The sequence below is a fragment of the Ovis aries genome, chromosome 3 (assembly GCF_016772045.2).
Source record: "Ovis aries strain OAR_USU_Benz2616 breed Rambouillet chromosome 3, ARS-UI_Ramb_v3.0, whole genome shotgun sequence".
Taxonomy (NCBI): Eukaryota; Metazoa; Chordata; class Mammalia; order Artiodactyla; family Bovidae; genus Ovis; species Ovis aries.
Genome location: NC_056056.1, coordinates 20546452 through 20570682, shown reverse-complemented (window position 1 = coordinate 20570682; position 24231 = coordinate 20546452). Strand labels below are relative to the sequence as shown.

Sequence of the window (24231 nt, the reverse complement as noted above, 5' to 3'; positions counted from 1 at the left end):
TTTTTTCTCTACTTCTGCGAGAGATGTACTAGTCTCCCCTTATGATTACACAATTTACCCCTTCTCACATTTCTCAGAGTTCTTCATATTTCATAGTTGGCATTTTTACAAAGTTTGGGGACAGTCTTATCACCCTGAGTAGAACCTGGGACTTTAACTTAAAACATCCCATTGCCTATTTAATTTTTAAATATGAAGCCCTAGTCTGATTAGCTTTCTTGACACAATCTGAGTTAAGAAAATTAATTTGATTATTGATAGTTTTAGATATGTTCTTTATTCCCCAAGTTTTTGTTATGTCCAGAGTCCGAGTCCCCAAAACTGAGAGAATAAGACGTGCACAGCAATGCAAAAGCATGAAGGGGTTTTATTTCTAGCTCGAGCTAGGGTTCCCGCCACATCCAACGCAGTGGAGTGGAGCAAGGAGCCCCGAGCCCAGATTTACAGCAGTATTTATAGGTTTTAGAACAGAGAGTTGGCAAGGGCTGATTGGCTGCAGGAGTTTCCTAGTATTTACTAATTGGCTAATCTTTATTGGCTGCAGGGGTTTCCTGGTATTTACGAATTGACTATTGGCTGCAGGGGCATGTCTTTTACGTCCTGATAAACTCAAACCAGGTTATGGGGAGTATGCTGATTAGACAAGTCCTGGCATCCACGGGGATGACCTCACTGGGCAATGACTCAGCCTTTCCCGTGAGTCCTACCTTAGTCCCTGAAGCCTATCATGGCGTTTGTTAGGTCCCAACAGTTTTCTTGCTTTTTACCCCCTTCCCCTCCCCAGCCCACTCAACTCCTACACTGATTTTGTCAGTGTTGATTTTCCTTTTGATGTTTAAGGTGTTGGCCATCCAGTTTTTCCCTTTTAGCAGCTACTCTAAATGTTTTTTAACACATGTTTAAATGTTCCTTTTTCACTAATTATGTTAATCACTTCTATCCCTAGTAAACCAAGAATTTGTGCTCAATTTCACTCATTTTATCAATTCCTCCATCGCTAACCACTCCCACCCCCAGCTCCCATATTGGGATCAGCTAAGATAGAAGAGATTCATTCATTCACTCAATGGGCATTTCACGAGCATCCACCATGTGCTGGGCATAATCAAGGCTCTGAGAACAGAGCAGTGAAACTATCATACAATTCCTACTTTCAAGGGGAAAGACCAAGAAAACAAGCAAAGACAACTAAACACACTGTGTTCTGGTACACTCAGTGAGGGATGACAACGTTGAGGAGGTGGCTTTTGAGTATTAAGGGCCCAGAGGAAGTAAGGGAGGGGTCCAGGCAGATGTGAGGGGGAGGAGCACCCTGGGCAGAGGTGGGCACCAGCCTGGCAGTGGCCCCAGTGGTCCAGGAGGGCTGAGCAGCTGATACACAGTGAATGGAGGAAGAAGTAAAGGGTGAGCAGAGATTGGGAACATTCCTTGTGCTGTCCCCTAGACTTTTTTCAGCTTACCTCCCAGCTGTCTGTTTCACTTTTGAGCTGGTCTATTTCATTTGCCCACTGAGGTTTTAACTTCTAAGATCTGTAATTGCTGGGGTGTTTTTAGTCCTGGATACAATACCATCTTTCCCCCTGAATTTAATTATACTTGTTTTATAGGATTGTTTGCTGTACTGACTCATTATGGAGTTTATCACCTCCTCCCTTACAACATTTCCTTTATTTTTGTTATGAGTTTTTCTTGTGAGTTTATTTTTGTACTAGGGAGCTCATGTCTGCTATTAACTGCCTCAAGTGACTGTGGGGACAAAACAGTGCCACGGAGAAGGGGCTGCTGTGAGTTTGTCTTATTCACAAAGCCCTGGCTCCCCAGGCCCCCTGCCTACCTGGTGTCCACACTCTCTCAGCCTGAGCTTCAACCCATCAGCTGCCAGGAGATCAAACCAGTCAGTCCCAAAGGAAATCAATCTTGAATATTCATTGAAGGAGCTGATGCTGAAGCTCCAATACTTTGGTCACCTGATGCGAAAAGCCAACTCATTGGAAAAGATACTGATGCTGGGAAAGATTGAGGGCAGGAGGTAACACAGGATGAGATGATTGGATGGCATCACTGACTCAATGGACACGAGTTTGAACAGACTCAGGGAGATAGTGAAGGACAGGGAAGTCTGGCGTGCTGTAGTCCATGGGGTTGCAAAGAGTGGGACATGACTGAGCAGCTGAACAGCGAGCACATCTTAGTGTACACTTACTTTCATGAATTTATTCTTTTCTTTCCCAAACTACCTTTTCTGTCACACATTGAGATTTCAAGCAGGTAGTTCTCTAAGACAGTGCATTCATTCCCACCAAAGAAACAATACATGCATTATGAATTTTATTTATAAGGCTGGAACAAACAAGAATGTTACTTTTTTTCAACTTTAAATTAACGAATAAAATGGGAAGAGCAGTCTAGAAGCCGCCATTTATTAAAGACTCAAGAAGGTAGAACTCAAAAAGGTAAGTTTTTATTCCAAAATAGGAATAATGACGTATACAAAGTGATCGTTTTTTAGAAACATTGATCTAAATTTTTTATACTCATGGACTATTTTTTTTTTCCTCAGGGAAGAAAAGATTGACATTAACTCTTTGGCATCATCTTTGAACATAATTCCTTGTCAGATTAGTATCCATTAGAGTGCTTATAAACGTCTAAGATGGATGGACAAGAGTGCATTCTGCTGATTCATTTCTGAGGAGCTTTCAACTTTTCCTCTGCTTACGGGCCACTCCATAAACAGTGTGGTGGGCCGGGGAGATGGACCCCGGAGTCTGCTCTGCTTCTCTTCTTCCCCGGAGTCTGCAGCCGTGTGATCTTGGGGAGATGCACTGTTTGCATCTCAGAACCGGCTCATCTTTCAAACCAGAAGAATGATTCCACAGCACAAGGCTGCTGGAAAGGGTAAGCAAGATAGTAACTGAGAAAGCACCTGGCCCCGGGCTCAGCCTCTAGGGGGCACCCTAACATGCTGGTTTAAAAAATATTCTGGCAGGCAAGGCAGAGTACGGGTATCACAGAACAACTCTGTTACTTTGTCTGTCCCCTTCCTCTCTGGACGGGGACCAAACATTCAGAAGAGAAGACAAGCAATTCAAGGAGCTAAAAACTGAGCTTCAATAAATTAGAGTCAGAAATCTAGTTCTTATCAGCTACTTTCCCTATCGCTTTGGTTGTTTTCACTGTTTGTTTCAAGAAAGACGTTTGGCTCTCTTTCCTTTGTAAGGCAAATTCTGTTTCTCATGGTCAATCTCTGCAACCCTAATTTCCTTCCTGCAAGCCCTGTAGTTTTTTAAAAAAAGTTTCTTTTCACTTTTGCCCTTTCTAGGAAGTAGGGTATTTACCCTGTACTATTTTAATAGAGTCGTATTTGCTCTGAAGTGAAACTATTTATTTTACTTTATTAAATTTGATGCCTTTGGGCTAGTTTCTAAAAGAGTAACCTTACACAATTCGTAATTAAGCGAACCTACTTCGTTTTTCCTTGTGTCCAGCCTTTACCATTAAAATGGTCTTTTGGACTATTGCTCTGGAGTAGGTTAGAGGGAAACCTACTTAGCCAACATCACATCCATCATCTGAAATGCTGGCATCTCTACAAGATAATCCAAGAGGGATCCTTCAGAACTAAGAGGAAAGTCAAGTTTGTCCATGGAAGCATATGGATGATGTAAGAGTAGGCAAAACTTTGTTCTTCATAAAATGGACTATGATACAGGCCAGGGCGGTGGGGTCTGGCCCGGAACCTAGGAATCTGGGGTTGGAGTTCTTGCTCACCACCCACTCGTCCCTGTTGCTCTCAGTAAGTCTCCGCGCATCTCTGGGACCTATGGTTCCCTGGCCCCACTATGAAGGTGTGGCAACACACACCTCTGGGTCCCGTCCCGGCCCAGACGCCCCGGGGTTCCGATTCTTCCTTTAGCCTCAGCAGCCTGAGGTTGGGCAGGCTTCACCCTCAGATGTGCCGTCCGGTCAGGAAGAAGAGTGGCCGGTCCTCCTTGGCGTTGGCCGTCTGGAATTCATCTCGCAGCCGAAACTGCCACTCGTCTTCCAGCTCCAGGCGGACGACTGTCTGGCGGAGCGAGTTGCGGTCCTGACAGATCACACACAAGGTGGCACCTGTGTGGACAATGGCAGAGGTGTGTGAACGGAACAGGGGAGTTTCTGCACAGGAAAGCTCCCGCCCAGCTGCCGTTTGCCAAAACAAAAGATGAGGCTGCTTTTGGAAGGGAAGGGCCAGATGTCCAAGTGAGCACCTGTTTCCAGGGGCTGCTTTGCCATCTTAGCCAGACGGTGAGCGTGTGACTTCGCAGGTCTGGCAGATGAGACAACACTGAACCAAGAAATGATGGCAAAGAAGCGAGCAGACAGGGAGAAGGAGGCAGACTCAGGATCACAAACCAGCATCCTCAGCTCCAGCCCTGGTGGGAGACACCCTGGCTCACAGCCTAACCCTGCCCTCTTCACTCATCGAAGTCGGCCACCCGCCCAGGCCCTACGCACCTCCTGCCTGGCAACGTGAATTTTCCCTCCTCTTGACGCCTAGTACACATCAATAATCATGGGTGTTCATACCATCTACCCCCCTACCTCCACGTCCTATCCTTCTATTAGACAAGATGTTTCCCAGGAGCACAGCACGTTGTGGAAACCTCTGATTATTTCCCCAAAGCTTATGCAACCCCCGTGCTCACTCAACACCTTGCAGAGAGGAAGGTGGGTGTCACAGCCAACCAAGAAAAAGTGAAGATCAATTAGGGATCCCAGCTGGATTTGAAATAGTGTTTTTAAGTCATACTGAATGAACGTTTCTCACTCTCAACCACTCCAGCACGAAAACACCTATAGAGGGGAAAAGATTAGAAGCAAAGATGCCCGCAGCAGCCCAAGACAAAGAGGAAGAACTCATCCACCAAGAAGAAAAAGTGTCTAGGAGGTCTGCATGCTTAGGCTAAGAGCCTGGCCTGAAAAGCAACAGAAAAGTTGAAAATATCTGCTGGTCACTGGGAAGAAAGGGGATGTGTCTTATCTCTGTGCAAACAGGTAGAGGGGAAGAGCCATCCTGGGATCCTGCCCCAGCTTCCCTGTGCCTCCCTGGAGAGCCAGGGAAGTCACAAGCCCTGAGTCTCAGTTTTGCTGTTGTTTAGTCGCTCAGTCGTGTCTGACTCTTTGTGACCCCGTGGACTGTATGTAGCCCACCAGGCTCCTCTGTCCATGGGATTCTCCAGGCAAGAGTACTGGGGTGGGTTGCCAAGCCCTCCTCCAAGGGATCTTCCCAACTCAGGGATCAAACCCATGTCTCCTGTACTGGCAGGCAGATTCTTTATCACTGAGCCACCAGGGAAGCCTGAGTCTGTTTACTCGCTGGCAAAAAGGATGAGGACCAGGTTCACCTGCACAGAGGTGCCAGTAATGACAGCCATTCATCAAGGTCCACCGTAAGAGCACGAGAAGTTACCTTTCAAAAAATGAAACTTTTTCAAAAAGCTAGCTCCCACGAAGGAGTCACAGAGGTACAGCAGGAGTCCACTGAACACGAAGTCAGAGCAGCTGACGTTTAACGAGTGGGGCCTGGAGCTCACGTAACACACAGAGATCTGGGGGGGAAAAAGGAATCCATGAGAAAAGCCATTTTCCATGAAACACCCCACAGCACTGTGCTAGAGCTTTGCATCTGACACACACTAACTGCCAGGTCAAGCTCAGGCTTGGAGGACCAAACACAAGATTCAATGTCATTTCCAAATCGTATGTTCTAAACATCAACTCCGAGACTTACCCAGATATATCTATTCATTACCTCATTTGAGAATCAGAAATGTTCTGGCATTAGTAGTAAGTTTGATTCCTAACTTTCTTTATCAGGGTGTGTGTGCTAAGTTGCTTCAGTTGTGTCCGCCTCTTTTTGACGTCATGGACTGTAGCCCGCCAGCTTCCTCTGTCCACGGGATTCTCCAGGCAAGAATACTGGAGTGGGTTGCCATGCCCTTCTCCAGAGGATCTTCCCGGCCCAGGGATCAAACCTGCATCTCCTGTGCCTGCATTGGCAGGTGGGTTCTTTACCACTGAGCCACCAGGGAAGCCCCTTGATATGGGGGCACACCATTCCAATTCTTTCAGCCTTTATCTTATAGACTGTAAAGCAGGGGCCAGGCCAGAGTTGACGCAACTGGGGGGCTATAATTCCAAGTTCTGGGTTCTAGCTCCCATGTTGAGGGACTTCTCTGATTGATGGACTCGACAGCGCCCCCCTCGGATGGTTACCTGAGACCCCAGGTTCAGGTAGCAGTCCACGGACAGCACAGGGTGGCCGAGATTCTTCAGGGACAGCGGGAAGAAGCAGTGGCTGTGGTGCTGGAGGAACTTCTCCAGGAGGAGCTGTGCGGGGGCCGCAAGGAACGTGTGCCTGCTGTCAGGGGCGCAGATGTACTGGGCGGGCACGACGGCCATGGGGCTGTCTGACACCTGTGTGGGGACGGGCGGGCGTCAGCCACTCCCGGGGACCCAGAGTGGGCCTTCCCGTCATGGATGGCTGTGTGCAGCCGTGATGTGAGAACATATACATCCACGGCGAAGCTCTCTATTAAGGAAAATTTGGCTTAACTAAAGTGGGACTCGTGAAAACGGACCACAGGGTCAGTGACTGCAGACAATGACCACTCCGTGCAGAGACCTGGCTGTCTTGTCTAGAAAAAAATAAGAGAACCCACGGACCGAATGTTCCCCCAGATCCCGAGATGTCAGCCTCTGGGAAGGGCCAGCCTTCCTCCTGACCTCCAGATCCCCTCTGTCTCCTGTCCAGTCCCACCGGTCTTCCTCTCAACAGCCTGGCCCTCTGAGCCCACAGTCTCTTACTCCATTGCCGACGTATTTCCCAGGCTGGAGCCAGACTGTGCACATACATAAGCCTACTCAAGTCCTCTGATGGACACCTTTCAATGGGTTCTCCTACTTCTTCAGCTCATCTCTGCCACTCTCCTCCATGGATCAAAGGGACCTTCAAGGCAGGGGTATGCCAGCACCCTATGGGTTCCTGGAGGATACAGATCACCGAGGACACGTCTCCCTCCACCTGGAGGCTATCTCCAGGGCAGATGGCACACCCATCAAGCTAGCCTGTCAGTCCCATTCAGACAGTATTTAGCAGGTGCTGTCTCAGGGACCCTAAGAAGAGCACGGTACCACATCTGACCCCCAAGGGCTCTGCCCAGCAGAAAAGCCAGACAAGTGAGCAGCAAAGACACTGATGGAGACGTGCTCGAGAAATCACGCAGAGCGAGAGCTGGGGTGGGCGTGGGAGGTGAGGGCAAGGGCACACTGGAAGGCTGGTGGTGCGCACGCAGCAGGGAGACGCACACACACAGAGAACCGGAGATGAGAGGGGAAACTCGATGGAGTCTTTCCCCTCTCAGGGCTCCCAACAGGCAACCTTCACTAGCACTTCCCAGCTGTCAAGCCCACCCCGCTGACTCTGAGGTGCCCGGTGGCCTCCCCACCAGCCTTCCCACCATGGGCAGCAGCTCTCTCCGGACACACGGCGGCACCCACCTTGGACGTGATGTGGAAGGACCTGTGCCCGCCCACCGCGATCTGCTTCTTCATAACGCTGAAGCGGTTGAAGCGGCAGAGCAGGAGGCCGGCGCTGTGCACCCGCAGATTGAAGTCCACGTCGTCACACGTGAACCTGGCGGGAACCAGAGCAGGGGGGCGGGTCGGCCTCCAGTTAGCTCGCGGCCACACCCCCACCAGACACCCCGTATCTGGGAAGACGAGCAAGCTCGTTCCTGCACTCAAAGACCTTCCCCTGGGAGGCACAGGAGGCAAACCAGGAAGGAGACAAGCTGTGATGCCCCTGCACCAGGAAGGCAGGGTGTACTCAGGCTTTTACTATAGAAGCCCTGTCACGTGTGGACCGTGCACGCCACGCCAGGCACTGTGGGGGGGACTTAACAGATGCCACTTCATCTATCTGTTAAAAAGAAGACAACTGACCTCCCAAAGTAAATTTATTGCTTCCCTGGTGGCTCAAATGGTAAAGTGTCTGCCTGCAATGTGGGAGACTGGGATTCGATTCCTGGGCTGGGAAGATTCCCTGGAGAAGGAGATGGCAACCCATTCCAGTACTCTTGCCTGGAAAATCCCATGGACAGAGGAGCCTGGTACGCTACAGTCCATGGGGTCACAAAGAATCGGACATGACTGAGCTTGGTACCCCATGCCGGGTACCATGAAGGGGACTTAACAAATGCCACTTCATCTATGTGTTAAAAAGAAGACAGCTGACCTCCCAGAGTAAATATATGAGCCACTGTTACAGCTGAGGAAATCAAGACTCAGAGACGGCGAGTCATCTGCCTAAATTTCAAAGCTGACAAATGGCAGAAGCCACATTCCTAGCAGGTCAGTCTGCTCCAAAACAGACACTCCTCTGCGGGCACTCTCAGGGATGTGCCCACTCCCTGGCAGGTAGAAGGCTCACTAACATTAGCAACTCGATTCTTCTTGAGACATGAGCACTTTTGTGGCTAGATCCAGAGAGAGGCACACAAGGAAATTATCATTTCCTTCAGCGCTCAAGCTCCTAGAAAGTAATATGTTCACAGAAGGAGCCAGAAAAGCAAGAGAAACACCACCTAGAAGAGCAGAAGTCATTAAATACGGTACCGTGTGAACTGGTGAAGGAAGTTAAATGGTTTTATGCAAATCTCCCCTAAAATTATGCAACAAAAATACTAAAAAAAAGAAAAATCCATGAGGACTGAAAGCAAGGGGCCAGGCCAGTGTCATGGGTGGGAAGGCCCTGCAGGGCAAGGAAGGAGCAAGGGTCCTCCAGGAGTAAGGCTGCCCCTTGCAGAGGGCCCTGGGACTGTGGGCTGAGCTAATGGATGTGGTTGGGCAAAGGGCCCTGGGACTGTGGGCCGAGCTGATGGCCATGGTTGGGCGGGGCTCACCGGTTCTGGTTGTACTGCACGTTCTGGGTCAAGTCCACGTTCAAGACGATGAAGTCATGCACGTGGCAGCGGGAGAAGGGCTCGCGCACCTCGCGGCTCCCGGTCTTGCTGGACCACTTCCGCATGCCGATCAGGGCGTAGTGGGTGATGTTGGGGGATGCCTCGATGTGCTGCATGATGTGCTTCAAGGACACGTTTCTCTCCGACCAGGAAAACTCTCTGCTCGAAGGAGGGAGACGGACATCCCCAGGTTGGCATGCAGACTGGGCCGGCCAGGCCGCTGCTTTCCCCTGAACATGCTGGGCGGGCTGCTGTGCCCAGAACCCATCACAGCCACCAGGCACTTTGAATTCATTATCACTGATCCTCGCAGCAATCCTGTGATATAAAACCATCATCCCCATTTCACAGATGAAGAAAAGGAGGCTCTGGCTGACTTGCCCAGTGTCACGCAACAGAGCTCAGCTGGAAGGGTGTTGTCTGTCTCCAGAGCCCACATTCTCTGCACCATGCCACACCACCTTGCGTTTCTGGTGGCAATTCCAAGGAGGCCGGGGAGAGGGAAGGAGGCCATGTGTAAGCACCTCCCACCCCACCCTGATGGCAACTGAGGTCTGGGAAGACAGTGAGGGCCACCTGATGACCAGGGGGGCGGCTGAAGGGAGTAACCCCAGGGCTGGTAGCCCAGGCCACAAGAATTCTGTGTGTGAGAGACCCAGTAAGTGGCTCAACTTCTCTGCATCTCAGCTTCCTTTTCTCCAGCCGAGGGGCTTCTGCTAAGCTCCCTAAGGCTTCAGCCAGCTCTGACACACCAGGACTTGAACATTATGCTTAGGATTGAAATTCAGAAAAACAGAGGGAAAAAGCTTAGTTCTCTTCCTCATCGCTGTGCTCAGCCAAGCCCTCACCCTCAGAGGGGTGCCAGTGAGAACGCTGAAAGCATGGCGGCTTGCTGGTGTCATGTCTGTGAGCTCTATCAGACTGAACACATTTTTCCTAGAAGAACAGTGGTGAGGATGGAAGTTGTTACACTAGGACTTAGGACTCACTAACACAAAAGAAAAGAACTAACCTTACATCGTTCCTCAAACAAAAAGAGCCAAGCATTCACGTTGTTTCTCAAATAAGCCAAAGATAACGGCTAAGTTGAAATACTTGTGCCAAAAAACCACACAGAGGTATCTTCCCAATGATGCTCAAATGCAGCTCTATGTACTGAGCCTTTTCTACCTTGTGCCGCTCCATCACCCCCCTCCAGGAACACAATTCACGGTTTACCTAATCCTCGTAACAGACCTCTAGGACAAGGGCAAGTGCCCCTTTGAAAGGTGTCCCAGAAAGAGTTGTTTCCTGAATGTCACAGCAAATAAAAATATAGCTTCATGTCAGGAGGAGGCTGGGGCGGGGAGAAGGTTCTGGAAGGTGTGGGGAAGGGCGCATCAGTGATGGTGATGGTTAGTTTCTTCATCAGGGAGTTTGTTAAGTGGGTGTGTTCTGTTTGTGAAAATACCTGAATATGTATGACACTTTTTTTTAATACATTTTATACTGAATCTATGTTGCATTACTTTCTGTCTCTACTGTCCTCAGTAAAATGTTTTCAATTAAAAACTCAAAAGCTTGGTGGGTGAGCCCACCCCAGATAGGGTTCTGTCCACCGCACACCACATCTTCTAACAGGAGGTGCCTTCTGAGGTCCTCAAAGGATGGACAAGAATCCCCCACTGGGCCCCCGTCGGGAAAGGGGCTCTCACCTGCTTCTCTCCCCACCACTGTCGACGTCCACCACGTTCCACATCACACAGGAGTCATCAGAAATCACAATGAAAGGCCAGATGTCCTGGGGCTTGATTCCCAGCTCCTCCTGACGGTTCCGCTCCAGCTCCAGGTTGTGGTAAGACAGCTCCTTGATCAGGAAGTGGGCGGCGCCTGAAATGAGCAGACGTCCCCAACTTGGGTCAGTCCAAGTGCCCACCCCCACCCAGGACAAAGCCCCGCTAAGAACAAGAATTTGATGAAAGCCTACCCAGGCCCCAGCCCTACCTGCTCTCATCTGCAGTCCTTATCCACTCACTATAGGCTGTTGACTCGGGAGAGGAAATTCGAGGGCAGAAAACACTCCCCTCCCATTTGTGCACACATGTGCCTATTTATCTTTGCTTATTTAACTGAGACTCAGCTTTTTTAGCTGAGACCATGAATAAAGCAACAACCGAGCACTGGAGAAAAAAAGAATCGTCAACAAATCAAAATAGCTTTAAAAACCAGAAAGCTGGAAGAGAAAGGTCTTTCGATTCTATGTGGACAAACATGGTCTCTCGCCAGCTGCCTCTACAAGGATGAGGTCACTAGGGCCCACTGCAGACCTTCAACACACCCTGCAAGCAGTTCAGGGTGGAGAATGAGTCACTCTAGGCTCTAGGACAAACCAGCAGAACAGGCCTTCAGATCATGAGATATTTTTCAGGAGAAGATTTTATAAGTCCAGTTTCATGCACTGTCTCCTATGTAAAAAAGCACCAAAATCCTTAATGGAGACACCTGCTGTCCGTGACCAGCTCCATCCTTCTGGTGACCAGCAGCATCCCTCCGCTGATCTGTGTGCCTGATGGCAGTTAACCCCTTTCACCAAAATCACATATACACCGACCTCTCCCCTCATCTCCTGGGAGCAGTTCCTCGGAGCTAACTGAGAGGCTGTCTCCCAGGCTCTGGTCCTCATTTTGCCCCCAATAAAACTTTACTCACAACTCTGTCATTGTGCTTTTTCTTTCAGTCAACACCTAGAAGACTCTCTCAAGTCTCCATTTACAGAAATTTTATTGAGTAGGGTGTGTTTTAAAGGGTCTATCACCAAAGATTCAAATGACAGGTTATCCCAGAAAACCAGCAGTTAGTGAGATTAGGGTATAACACTGTGGAAAATTCTTCAAGAGATGGGAATCCCAGACCACCTGACCTGCTCTTGAGAAACCTGTATGCAGGTCAGGAAGCAACAGTTAGAACTGGACATGGAACAACAGACTGGTTCCAAATAGGAAAAGGAGTATGTCAAGGCTGTATATTGTCACCATGCTTATTTAATTTATATGCAGAGTATATCATGAGAAACACTGGGCTGGATGAAGCACAAGCTGGAATCAAGATTTCCAGGAGAAATATCAATAACCTCAGATATGCAGATGACACCACCCATACGGCAGAAAGTGAAGAAGAAATAAAGAGTCTCTTGATGAAAGTGAAAGAGGAGAGTGAAAAAGTTGGCTTAAAGCTCAGCATTCAGGAAACTAAGATCATATCATCCAGTCCCATCACTTCATGGAAAATAGATGGGGAAACAGTGGAAACAGTGACCGACTTTATTTTGGGGGGCTCCATAATCACTGCAGATGGTGACCGCAGCCATGAAATTAAAAGATGCTTACTCCCAGAAAGGAAAGTTATGACCAACCTAGACAGTATATTAAAAAGCAGAGACATTACATTGCCAACAAAGGTCCGTCTAGTCAAGGCTATGGTTGTTCCAGTAGTCATGTATGGATGTGAGAGTTGGACTATAAAGAAAGCTGAGTGCCGAAGAATTGATGCTTTTGAACTATGGTGTTGGAGAAGACTCTTGAGAGTCCCTTGGACTGCCAGGAGATCCAACCAGTCCATCCTAAAGGAGATTAGTCCTGAATATTCATCGGAAGGACTGATTTTAAAGCTGAAACTCCAATCCTTTGGCCACCTGATGCAAAGAGCTGACTCATTTGAAAAGATCCTGATGCTGGGAAAGATTGAAGGCAGGAGGAGAAGGGGACCACAGAAGATGAGATGGTTGGATGGCATCATCGACTCAATGGATATGAGTTTGAGTAGACTCTGGGAGTTGGTGATGGACAGGAAGGCCTGGCGTGCTGCAGTCCATATGGTTGCAAAGAGTCGGACACGAATGGGCGACTGAACTGAACTGAACTGAACTGATTAAGAATGTTCAGGGGCTTCCCCAGTGGCTCAGTGGTAAAGAACCCACCTGCAATGCAGGAGACGTAGGAGATTCAGGTTCACCTCTTAGGTCAGGAAGATCCCCTGGAGGAGGGCATGGTGACCCACTCCAGTATGCATGCCTGGAAAATCCCATGGACAGAGGAACCTGAGGGCTACAGTCCATGGGGTCGCAAAGAATGGAACACAACTGAAGCCACTGAGCACGCACACACAGAGAACATTCAGAAGAGCACACACACACGGTTTAGGTGGTCTTGGTGCAGTGGTGGGACAGCAGTGATTATAGAATGAATGTAATTAATATGCACACACCTGCTGGAGGGGACTAAGGGGAAACAGGTGTTCGGTCTAGAAAAACATTTCTCAGTGGATTTCCTATGAAGTCAACATGTCTTGAATTTAACTTTGCAACAAATTTGGAAAAAAAAAAGGCCTACCAACTCCAGCGCTGTTGAAGATGCTGGGAAGGACCAGCATGATATGGTTGGGCCAGTATTTCTTGTAAATCGCCATTTCATACTCCTTGACAACCAGCACGTGCAGGTGGCTGGCACCATCCATCGCGTGGTACAGGTTAAAGAGTCCGTGCTCGTGACGGCCAGTTGTGGGAGTGAACGTCGGGCTCTTTATGTATTCGTGACTCTGGAGAGCATGGGCACAGAGACGTCAAGCGTTTGTCAGCCTGGCCACAAAGACTGCCCTCCCTCCGAGATGTGACTCTGCAGCCTCCTCCATCAGAAGATGGTGCCTGTTTCTGCATGCCTTGCATCTGGCTGAGCCTTGGGACTTGCTTTTACAGATGAAATGCAGTTCAGATGGTGGTGTGCCAGTTCCGAGCCTGGCCTCCAGAGGCATTCTGTCCTCTCTCAGAACCCCCCCACCCGAGGGAGAAGCCCGGGCTAGTCTGCTGGACAAGGAGAGGCCACAGGACCAGACACAGGCATCCCACTGAGGCCACCAGAGTCCAGCCCCACTGCCAACCTGGTAACTCACTTCAAACACAAGGGATGGCAACCAGGATAAGCACCCAGCAGAATTGAGCCCAAACCGCCGGTGCACAGAATACAAAGTGAAATAAATGCTTGTTTGAGAATGGTGTGTAAGGTGAGCAAAACTCATGGGCTTATATCAGCAATCCAAATCCATGACCCTCACCTATTGGCGCCTAATACACGTTGGGTGCACGTTATTCCTGTGTTGACTTAAACCCCTCCACTTCTGAGCCATACAGCCTAGCTTCTTATTCTCTCAGGTTGTGAATCTTCTATATAAACAACTGTGTTTTATTTCACTCTTTTCTCAACAACCAAGCTAGGTCTTCTATTCCTTCTTGATTTCTCAAAGCACTTGCCACAAAGCTGTGCACTGAGCTGGTGCTCCTAACCAGTTCTGATGGGAACCATCTAGAAAACAGAGTAGAAGAGCTAATAAAGCCTCTGTCACCCTCTAATAAAGGACCGCACTACCACTTTACAAAGGTTTTCATCACTTGATAATAGCCCCTGGGTCTGCAAGGCTGAGCCCCAGGGCCACAGGGCCAGTACCTTGTCTGTGACGAGCGGCAGTCGCATGCTCTCCAGCTGGCCTCCGGGTTGGCTGAAGACAAAGTGGTGCTCCTTGGACTTGGGGATGATGAAGTGGAGCTGGATTTCCTCTCCTAGCATGGAGTAAGAGAAGGCAAAGGCGTGCAGGGTGGACTCATAGAGCTGGGGTGCGAGGGGGAAAGGACAGAGCTTGTCATCAGAGTCTGGCCTGACCTCCCGGAAGAACCCAGGCCTGCTACAACCATGACCACACAGAGGCTACTGCCACCGCTGCCCCAGCTGATGCCAGTTCATAGCATGGACACCCAGGTCTCTCGAGTGTGTACCCGAGGCCACGCCTGATTGGTCAGAGGCTCCCATCCTGGTGCTGACCCCTCGGTACCCAGGGGATGCCTCTGAAGCCACCCAGCCCTTCTGGACTCTGGATTGGACCCATAGGCATGCTGGGGCACCAAAGCCTTCATGCTCCAGGTCACATTTTTCATTTCAACAAAGGTTATTTCACATTTTTAATTTCAACAAAGATTATTTTCTCATCACAGCTCATCTGTGTAACAGCAGAAGACAATAACTGTGTAAACTTGTGCGTGTCCATCTCACCCACCACATCCAGACTCAGGAACCAACGAATAATCCTAGGTCCTCACTCCCATGGCAGACATCCAGAAGTCTTCGGCTCACTCCTATCCCTAAATCTAGCCTCACCTCCAGCCACTTTGTCTAAAGAGCCCTCCTGTTACCCAGTTACCACTGCTCCTGGTGCGGCCTCCCAGCCCAGCTAAGCCCAGGCCAGAGGTATGCCTCCTCCAGGCCTTGGCTCTGGCGTCCACAGCAGGGCCTTACCGACCCCTCTCCCTTCAGCTGCCCCTGCAGATGCACAGGTGGTCTGTCCCGTGCCCTCCGGGGAGCCACAGGGGCCAGGGCAGGGCTGACACGGGCCAGGACGTGCTGGCTGTGACGTCTGATGGACTGTGGCTCTGCTTTGAGAGCCGAGATGAGGGAGAAACAGAATCTGACCAGGGGAGGGAGCAAAGAGGGTCATAACCGAGGAATTTCCTAAGACAGCCTCCCAGAGGAGCCTTGAGCAATGAGGAGAAAGAACCAAACAGCAGAAGCGTGACCTGTCAGCAGGGAGTCAGTGTGTGCCCCTGTGTCCTCAGGGGACCTGGTTTTCACACCCCTGCAAGTGTGGCCCCAGACCTGACCCGCCTACACAGAGGCTGGCCCCGGGGGCTAGAGCTCAGACCTGCCCTCCCCCTCCTTCTCCTCCAGGCTCCGACCACTCATTCACTGCAGACCCTGAAGCGACCAGGCACTGAACCCTTCAAGTCTCTGCATTCTTTACATTTCAAGATCAAGAAAATGTTTTCACTTATATTTTTCTCTGCCTTGAAAGAAAAACTTCATCTCCAAGAGAAGATATGTTAGGAGGGTTTATCTGCAGCAAATAGGATTTCTGGTCATTTTTAATCCTTTGAAAAACCACTCATATGTATTTTTTGTCTAGAGTACAGTTGCATCATTTGAAAAAAATCTGCTTAGAGGAGACAAGTGCTAGCTACGTCAGTAGCAGCTAAGCTCAAGGCCAGGCAGATTTGGGAAAATTAAAGCTGCCATCTGCTGTTTCCCTCTGCAAAGGGGACAGAGGAAGCTGGAGCCCTTGTCACCTTCAGGCCTTTCTGGGGCAGGTATGGACTGGTAAGAGCTGTCCTGCATCCCTGGGTGCTGCACAGCTATCTGTCTCCCATCAGCTCCAGCTGCCCCTGACTCCCCTTTCCTTGCCTGCATCTGAAGTGAAAAGAAATTCTAAGTGTAAAATCCTACCCTCCATCTGTTTCTAGAGAACCAGACCACAGGCCCCCACAAACCTCCATAAGGCTGTGCTTAGTAGCTCAGTTGTGTCCAACTCTTTGCGACCCCATGGACTGCAGTTCACCAGGCTCCTCTGTCCATGGGGATTCTCCAGGCAAGAATACTGGAGTGGGTTGCCATGCCCTCCTCCAGGGGATCTTCCCAACCCAAAGATGGAACCCAGGTCTCCCATACTGCAGGCAGATTCTTTTACTGTCTGAGCCACTAGGGAAGCCCAAGAATACTGGAGTGGGTAGCCTTTCCTTTCTCCAGGGGATCTTCCTGACCCAGGAATCGAACTGGGGTCTCTTGAATTGCAGGCAGATTCTTTACCAGTTGAACTATCAGGGAAGCCCCTCCACGGACTAGTAAGAGACTATGCAAAACTGATGGATGTTAATTAACTCAACTTATTGTGCCAATCATTTAGCAATATACACATTTATCAAATCATTATGTTGTCTACATTAAACTTACACAATGTTATCTGTCAATTATATCTAAAAAACCGGAAAAATTGTTCATTTTCTTAACAAGTGTTCGTCGACTGAAAGAATCAATTTAAAAAATAGAAAAATTAAAAAAAAAAGAAGGAAGTACCCCCTCCCAAGGTAGCATTGCCCCCATCAGGCCTCAGCTAAGAGTTCTCACTGCAAAGGCCCCATTCCTCTCCACAGCACGGATGACTCTGTGGTCTGTCTGTGCCCACCCACCCAGCCTCCTGTCCTGGGACCAGGCTTCACCCTAAGCTCCATCAACACCCACTAAAGTCACTTCTGATTCCCCTAGACACCCCTCGTCTCCCTGTTATTGCACTTGCCATTCGCTCCTTCCCCCCAGCTTCTGTCCACCTTGGCTCCTTGGCAAACTTTAACTGATCCTTCAGAACCTTCTCCCCTGCTCCCTGCCCAGTATCATATCTTCATTTATTAAATGGGGATAATGCTATAGCCTTGTGGGGTTTTAATGAGAATTAAGGAAGAAACTCAATAGCACGGTTTCCTAACCAAGTGCCCCTTGAATGAATGGATCACAGGTGTCGCTTGAATATAAACTGCTTCAGCCCGAGCCCTGGGAGCAGTCTTATCCATCTACCCAGGGTCCAGGGCAAATATCATTTCCTATCACATTAAAAAGTGGGAAGTACTGGTATATAAAAAGTGCCTAGTACATAGCCCGGTACATAGTAGATGGTCAGTAAATGCAAATTTCTCTCTTAAACCTCATAATGTCTACACATCAATCATATCGCTTTCCTGCCAGCTTTAGCCTGCTCCGAACTTTTGTTTATGTGCACCTGTCCATCCCTAGACTGTGAGCCTCAAGTCTGGGGTTTTCTTTACCTCTGAGTCTGTGTCCAGTACATAACAAGCACTCAGGAAGTGTCTGCTGCACTGAACTAACTAGAACTTGCTAAGATGTAAAGAAAAGTACGACACTTATAGCCGGTTAATCTGTCACTAATACTCGTGTCACCCCAGGGGAATCACTGTTTGGTAGCGTCAATAATAATTTCAGAGATGCTCGAAGGGAATGGAGGATTCAGGACGAAAGGGCTTCTTCCAGAACTTTCCACCTCCTGACTCCGGGAGGCAAACATAGCGAGAAGAAGGAAACTGAGGTGCTGGCCAAGGTAAAGCACGTAGCCGAGAGCCGTGGACGTGCCTGCTGGAGTCCACCTGAGGGGCTGCCTGGGACTCCGTCCTACCTGGCAGCGGGGGTGGAAGCCCATGTACTGGTGGCACTGCTCGCAGTGATGGTACGTGTTGTGCGCCGCGAACTTGGACAGCCTCATCCTCGCCGTCTGGCGTCGCACGAACAGGTCCTCTGGCTTGCGGTGCATCCCTCTGTCTGCACGAAATCCCAGCGTTAAAGAGCGCAGGAGGCCCAACCCATACTCTCCCCTCCCGCTTGTTGGCAACGGAACACTGTAACAGGGCTTCCTGGGATCGCCTCTCACCTGTCCGCCCCAAGCTGACTCCACTGGCCTGAAAGGACAGTCTCAGTGGGATAAACTAGACACTACAGTCACATCTCATCCTGCTACAGATGTTTTATAAAGCTATTCAAGGATTTGATCCGTGACAATGTAAATCAATCACTGACTTAGCATGCAAATGCTGCAAAGCACACGATCACCTCTAGGGTTTCAAACGACGTAGGAAAATTAAGATTTTAACACTCAACCTCCATTCGAGAAGGTCTACATGAAGCATGAAGGAGGCTCCAGTGAACGGCATCTGCTCTGTGCTCAATGAAGATAAAATGATGGAATCGACAAGGAGACCAGTATCTTCCTCTCATACTGCATTCACTGAACTTGCCCGGTCAGTGCTTATAATCTCACTGGCCACTCACATCCGACGTTTGTCACCAGTGACCCTGAAACCCGGCAGGGTCATAATACTGTGAAAATTAGTGGTCCCCGAAGAAGAAGCAAGAAAACAAGAGACCGAGGGCAGGATGGGAAATAGATGCATTTTGTTGTAACAATCCAAATTCATAGAAAAACATACATCTTTTTCTTCAATTAACAAGAATCTTCAGAGTATTCCAATCATGAAAAGCCATCCATAGCATCCTCACATCTTTCCGCACTAATGGAGCGGTGAGTCTTCCCTCGTGGAGTCGAAGAGTGTTTCCTGTCCAGAGAGGTGGTGACCTCACTGCTCTAACAGGCACCGCCGGTTCACTCATCACCATCAGATGTGCTCATCACTAGCAAGATTTAGCTCATCCCTTTAAGAGGCTATTCCTACCTACTCTGGAAGAAGGTGGAAGCAAGAGTTTAACAAATCTGACCTTCGCTCTTTATGCTCTGATGGTGTGAGCAGATCAGACTGGCGTCCTCGTACTTCGGGTCGTGAATAATATAGTCAAAAGGCAACTTCTTGAACAGCTCCAGGTCCGGCCAGGGGTCACTGAGCTGGAGGTAATGCCAGTCCGAATCTTCTCTGAGGTCTACCGGATCGGGAGAAACACAGATATGTGACCAAATGGGATGTGAGAAGGATTTATTTCAAACATGCACGAGGGTGATGGCTGGAGGGGAACTGATGCTGAGTCTACAAGTTACCACGGGATCTCAAACGGCCAGGTACACGTTCCATTTTCAGGATTCTTCTAATTCAGCAAGAGTATGCATTCAGATCTATCTCTATCCAGAGGAAGAGCCTCATGCTGGCTTTCCCAGGGACAGGCTTGCTCTTCCGACTTCCACTAACTTCCACTCCTCCCAATACACGTAACCCTGGCCCTGTCCCTCAAATACACCACACTGGTTGCCAGCACCAGCAGAAACTGACGCAGTTCTCTCTCTTGCTCTTATATCTAAATGCTACCCAGCCAGTAAGGCCCAACGCCTATCACCGCACCTCTAGGAAAATGCTATTAAATGCACAGATCCACCAGCTTCCCCTTTCTGAATGCCAACATGACTCCTGGCTCAACCCATATCTTCACGTCTGCCATGTATCATTGCACATCATAATCAGTGTAGTCTACAGTGCTCATTAAACGCTTGTTGGCAAAAAGGCAAACAATTCTAGTTGTTCCAACCCCAAATTATGGAATGCATTGACTTTATGTATATGACATTTTATACAAATGATACTGAAAGTGCTGCACTCAATATGCCAGCAAATTTGGAAAACTCAGCAGCGGCCACAGGACTGGAAAAGGTCAGTTTTCATTCCAACCCCAAAGAAAGGCAATGCCAAAGAATGCTCAAACTACCACACAATTGCACTCATCTCACACGCCAGTAAACTAATGCTCAAAATTCTCTAAGCCAGGCTTCACCAATATGTGAACCGTGAACTTCCAGCTGGTTTTAGAAAAGGCAGAGGAACAAGAGATCAAATTGCCAACATCCACTGGATCATGGAAAAAGCAAGAGAGTTCCAGAAAAACGTCTATTTCTGCTTTATTGACTATGCCAAAGCCTTTGACTGTGTGGATCACAATAAACTGTGGGAAATTCTGAAAGGGATGGGAGTACCACCTGACCTGCCTCTTGAGAAACCTGTGTGCAGGTCAGGAAGCAACAGTTAGATCTGGGCATAGAACAGACTGGTTCCATATAGGAAAAGGAGTACGTCAAGGCTGTATATTGTCACCCTGCTTATTTAACTTATATGCAGAGTACATCATGAGAAACGCTGGGCTGGAAGAAGCACAATCTGGAATCAAGATTGCCGGGAGAAATATCAATAACCTCAGATATGCAGATGACACCACCCTTATGGCAGGAAGTGAAGAACAACTAAAGAGCCTTTTGATGAAAGTGAAATATGAGAGTGGAAAAGTTGGCTTAAACTCAACATTCAGAAAACTAAGATCATGGCATTCAGTCCTGTCACTTCATGGCAAATAGATGGGGAAACAGTGGAAACAGTGGCTGACTTTATTTTCTTGGGCTCAAAAATCACTGCAGATGGTGATTGCAGCCATGAAATTAAAAGACACTTACTCTTTGGAAGGAAAGTTATGACCAACCTAGACAGCAAATTAAAAAGCACAGACATTACTTTGTCAACAAAGGTCCATCTAATTAAGGCTATGGTTTTTCCCGTAGTCATCTATGGATGTGAGAGTTGGACTATAAAGAAAGCCGAGCACTGAGGAACTGATGCTTTTGAACTGTGGTGTTGGAGAAGATTCTTGAGAGTCCCTTGGACTCCAAGGAGATCCAACCAGTCCGTCCTAAAGGAGATCAGTCCTGGGTGTTCATTGGAAGGACTGATGTTGAAGTTGAAACTCCAATACTTTGGCCCCCTGATGTGAAGAGCTGACTCATTTGAAAAGACCCTGATGTGGGGAAGGATTGGGGGCAGGAGGAGAAGGGGACAACAGAGGATGGGATGGTTGGATGGCATCACTGACTCAATGGACATCAATTTGGGTAAACTCCAGGAGTTGGTGATGGACAGGGAAGCCTGGCCTGCTGAGGTTCATGGGGTCACAAAGAGTTGGACACAACCAAGCGACTAAACTGAATTGATATGTAACACTATGTCCATATAGCTAGATGTGTCCATATATATATATATATATATATATATATATATGTGAAGTCACTCAGTTGTGTCCAACTCTTTGCAACTCTATGGACTGTAGCCTACCATGCTCCTCCGTCCGTGGGGTTCTCCAGGCAAGAATACTGGAGTGGGTTGCCATTTCCTTCTCCAGGAGATCTTCCCAACCCAGCAATCGAACCCGGGTCTGCCTGCATTGCAGGCAGACGCTTTACCATCTGAGCCACCAGGGAAGCTCATATATATATATCCTAAATGCCCATAAGAGTAAAACAAGAAGAGGTAGAGGAATGCTTATTATGTATGTAATAGATGCTCAGTGCTTCATATCATTTAATCTTCACAACATCCTGTTAAAGGGAAATTATGCATATTTTGCCAAAGAGAAACCCAAAGCAATAGGAGGGTCATTGAGAAAATAAGGCTGTGAACTTTAACACAGTTCAGGCAAATCCTCTTTATCACGAGTATATCCAACAAAATGTGAGACAGAAACTCAGCAGACTCACTGACTTTCATCTGCAATACAGTTCCAAACTGTGGGGGAAACGGTGGAAAACTCAGAGTGCAGATGAGTGTAGATACGGTTCCTTTTTCCTTCAAAGGAAAGATCAAGGGCTAGACGGGCTTCCTGGGTTCTAAATTTTCTCCCAGTCAAAATGCAAACATAGTTAAGAGTATGTAAAGAAGTTCTCTGTGTGCAAAGGGCAGGACTTCCTTCTTTGTCAAGGCTGACTACATTGCACGTATATACCCCTTCTTTATCCACTCAACTGCTGACACCATACAGTTGTTGTTACACTTTGGTTATTGTGAGTGATGCTGCAATGAACATGGTCACTATGTGAGGTGACTGCGGTGACTATTCCACAGTGTGTATCAAATCATCCAGTTGTGCACCTTAAACATACACAATAGAAGTGCTCTTAGATGCCAGTGCAGCCTCCTGGGGCCCCTTCTCTATAATACATACTCCTTACACGAATCCTCATTCCCAACAGATTCATTCAGTAGGCTGTTTCAGAGCCACCGGAGTGGCGCAAGAAGAGGAAATGGAGGAGGTGCTTTGAGCATGAAACATGTTCAAAGACAGTCTTCCCTTAATCAGGATAAACTCCACTCTGGGAATGAGGAGAAAAGCCTATTCCCCACATATCATGTATTTTTCATTTTGCCCCATGATGCTGACCTATGTGCTCTGCAGTCTGAAAGGGAATTCTCGTCTGATGGACACTTCCACTTTCTAGAGGCAGCATGCACGCATGCCCAGTTGCTTCAGTCGTGTCCAGCTCTGAGACCCCATGGATTGCAGCCCACCAGGCTCCTCTGTCCATAGGATTCTCCAGGCAAGACTAACAGAGTAGGTTGCCACTTCCTACTCCAGGGGATCTTTCCAACCCAGAGATTGAACCCGTGTCTCCAGCACTGGCAGGTGGATTCTTGACTCACTGAGCCACCTGGGAAACTCCCTAGAGGCAGCAACCAAATCTAATATGGTTCCAGTTCTGCTACCCCTGAGCTGGCTCCTGAACATGTTACTTAGCAGAAAAATGGATTAACAATATCTGTCTCTCAGCGTGGTAGAGGAAGTGAATGTGGTAATTTCTGTAAAGTATCTGGCACAGTGGTTGACATTTGGCAGGTACTCAGTAAAGAGCGGTTATTTTTAGTATTGTCATTTTATCTTCCCCAAGGCCTCCCAGGCTCTACTCTAGGATTGAGCAAAATGACTACAAGGGGAAGATGAAAACCGTCCAAAGCCCTTGGGAGGGTCAGATCGTTAACCTGAGAATTCCATCTTAAAAGTGAAAGACACAGCAAGGTCCCTTGAGAAACTGATGGAGATTATTCCAGTCCCCAGGGTCATCAACAGGGAACTCACTGATGTTGATCTCTTCCTCATCGTAAACATCCACTTCCGTCAGCCGAATGAGCATTCTGGACAAAATGCTGAGGAACTGCAGGTAGGCACCCGTCTTCCCGATCTGCAGGGACAGCGAAGTGGGAGCCGAGCATCAGTACGTCCATGCCTAGGGCAGGCGCTGGCTGAGCACCTGACTTGCCTCCACTCATCCACCAATCTTAACCATTTCACCCAATTAAAATGAGGGCTGGGGGGATGCAAAGACCTTTGAGGGAAAATGTGGCCTGAAGAAACATGCCACAGGCAGACAGACGAACTCCCATGGGCAGGAGACCCACCTGCTTATCAATCATTGCAAATGTCTTTCCAGATTTTAATTGGCCACACTGTTTAAGCTGTTAGACCAAGCTGAATAAAATGTTGCATTAGAAAAAAAAATGAACTGACATTTTAATAATGCCTTAAAAGTCTTGCTCAATTGTAAATTGTGATTTTATATTAATTAATGGATGTATCTAGCGGGATAACAAAATTCATTGTGAGAGATGGGAAAGGTTGCATCACACCTCTCTTCTCCTAAGTTCAGGACTTCCTTCTGTTCTTGTATTGATGGGTCCCCACCCCCATCAAGCCAGCGCTAGGCCAGTATACTATTGGTCTTACTGCACTGACGTCACAACTGGCTACAAGGGGACCTGGGGGTTAGCCTTCTCTCCTGCCCACCTTGGCATCCTAAGAATGTGCTCTCCAAGTTCTCAGCTTAATGCCTGGTTCATAGGAAGGATTCAATAGATGCTGATGAGTGGAAATAACTAACTTCCAAAACGAAAATATGAAACACAACCAGGGGGACCTTCAGAGAAAATATTTGCAATGCGTATAATTCACAAAGGATTAAATTTACACTCTAAAAGAACAAAGCAAAAGAAAAAAAGTCAAATGGACTAAAGGAAAAATAAATAAGAGAGACAAAACCGGAAAGTCTTGTAAAATAAATACCA

The 24231-nt window shown here is 48.2% G+C and overlaps 1 protein-coding gene across 10 annotated transcripts in view; it reads right to left on the bottom strand.

Moving 5' to 3' along the window:
• Window positions 1-2439: 2439 nt before the first annotated feature.
• GREB1 (growth regulating estrogen receptor binding 1) overlaps window positions 2440-24231 on the bottom strand; it is a 128889-nt gene continuing 107097 nt past the window's right edge. For 9 of the 10 annotated variants that reach the window (XM_042245794.2, XM_060413822.1, XM_027966527.3 and 6 more), the window contains exons 23-33: window positions 23249-23351; window positions 19133-19291; window positions 18039-18181; window positions 14480-14641; window positions 13373-13577; window positions 10700-10874; window positions 8946-9164; window positions 7543-7678; window positions 6259-6459; window positions 5453-5591; window positions 2440-4113 (exon numbers count right to left, since the gene is read on the bottom strand). In XM_042245794.2, the coding sequence (XP_042101728.1) occupies window positions 3950-4113; window positions 5453-5591; window positions 6259-6459; window positions 7543-7678; window positions 8946-9164; window positions 10700-10874; window positions 13373-13577; window positions 14480-14641; window positions 18039-18181; window positions 19133-19291; window positions 23249-23351 (1806 nt within the window). In that variant the 3' untranslated portion in view covers window positions 2440-3949. Of the gene's footprint in view, window positions 4114-5452; window positions 5592-6258; window positions 6460-7542; window positions 7679-8945; window positions 9165-10699; window positions 10875-13372; window positions 13578-14479; window positions 14642-18038; window positions 18182-19132; window positions 19292-23248; window positions 23352-24231 lie in introns of those variants that run through there. The other variant, XM_042245799.2, reaches the window with a different exon arrangement.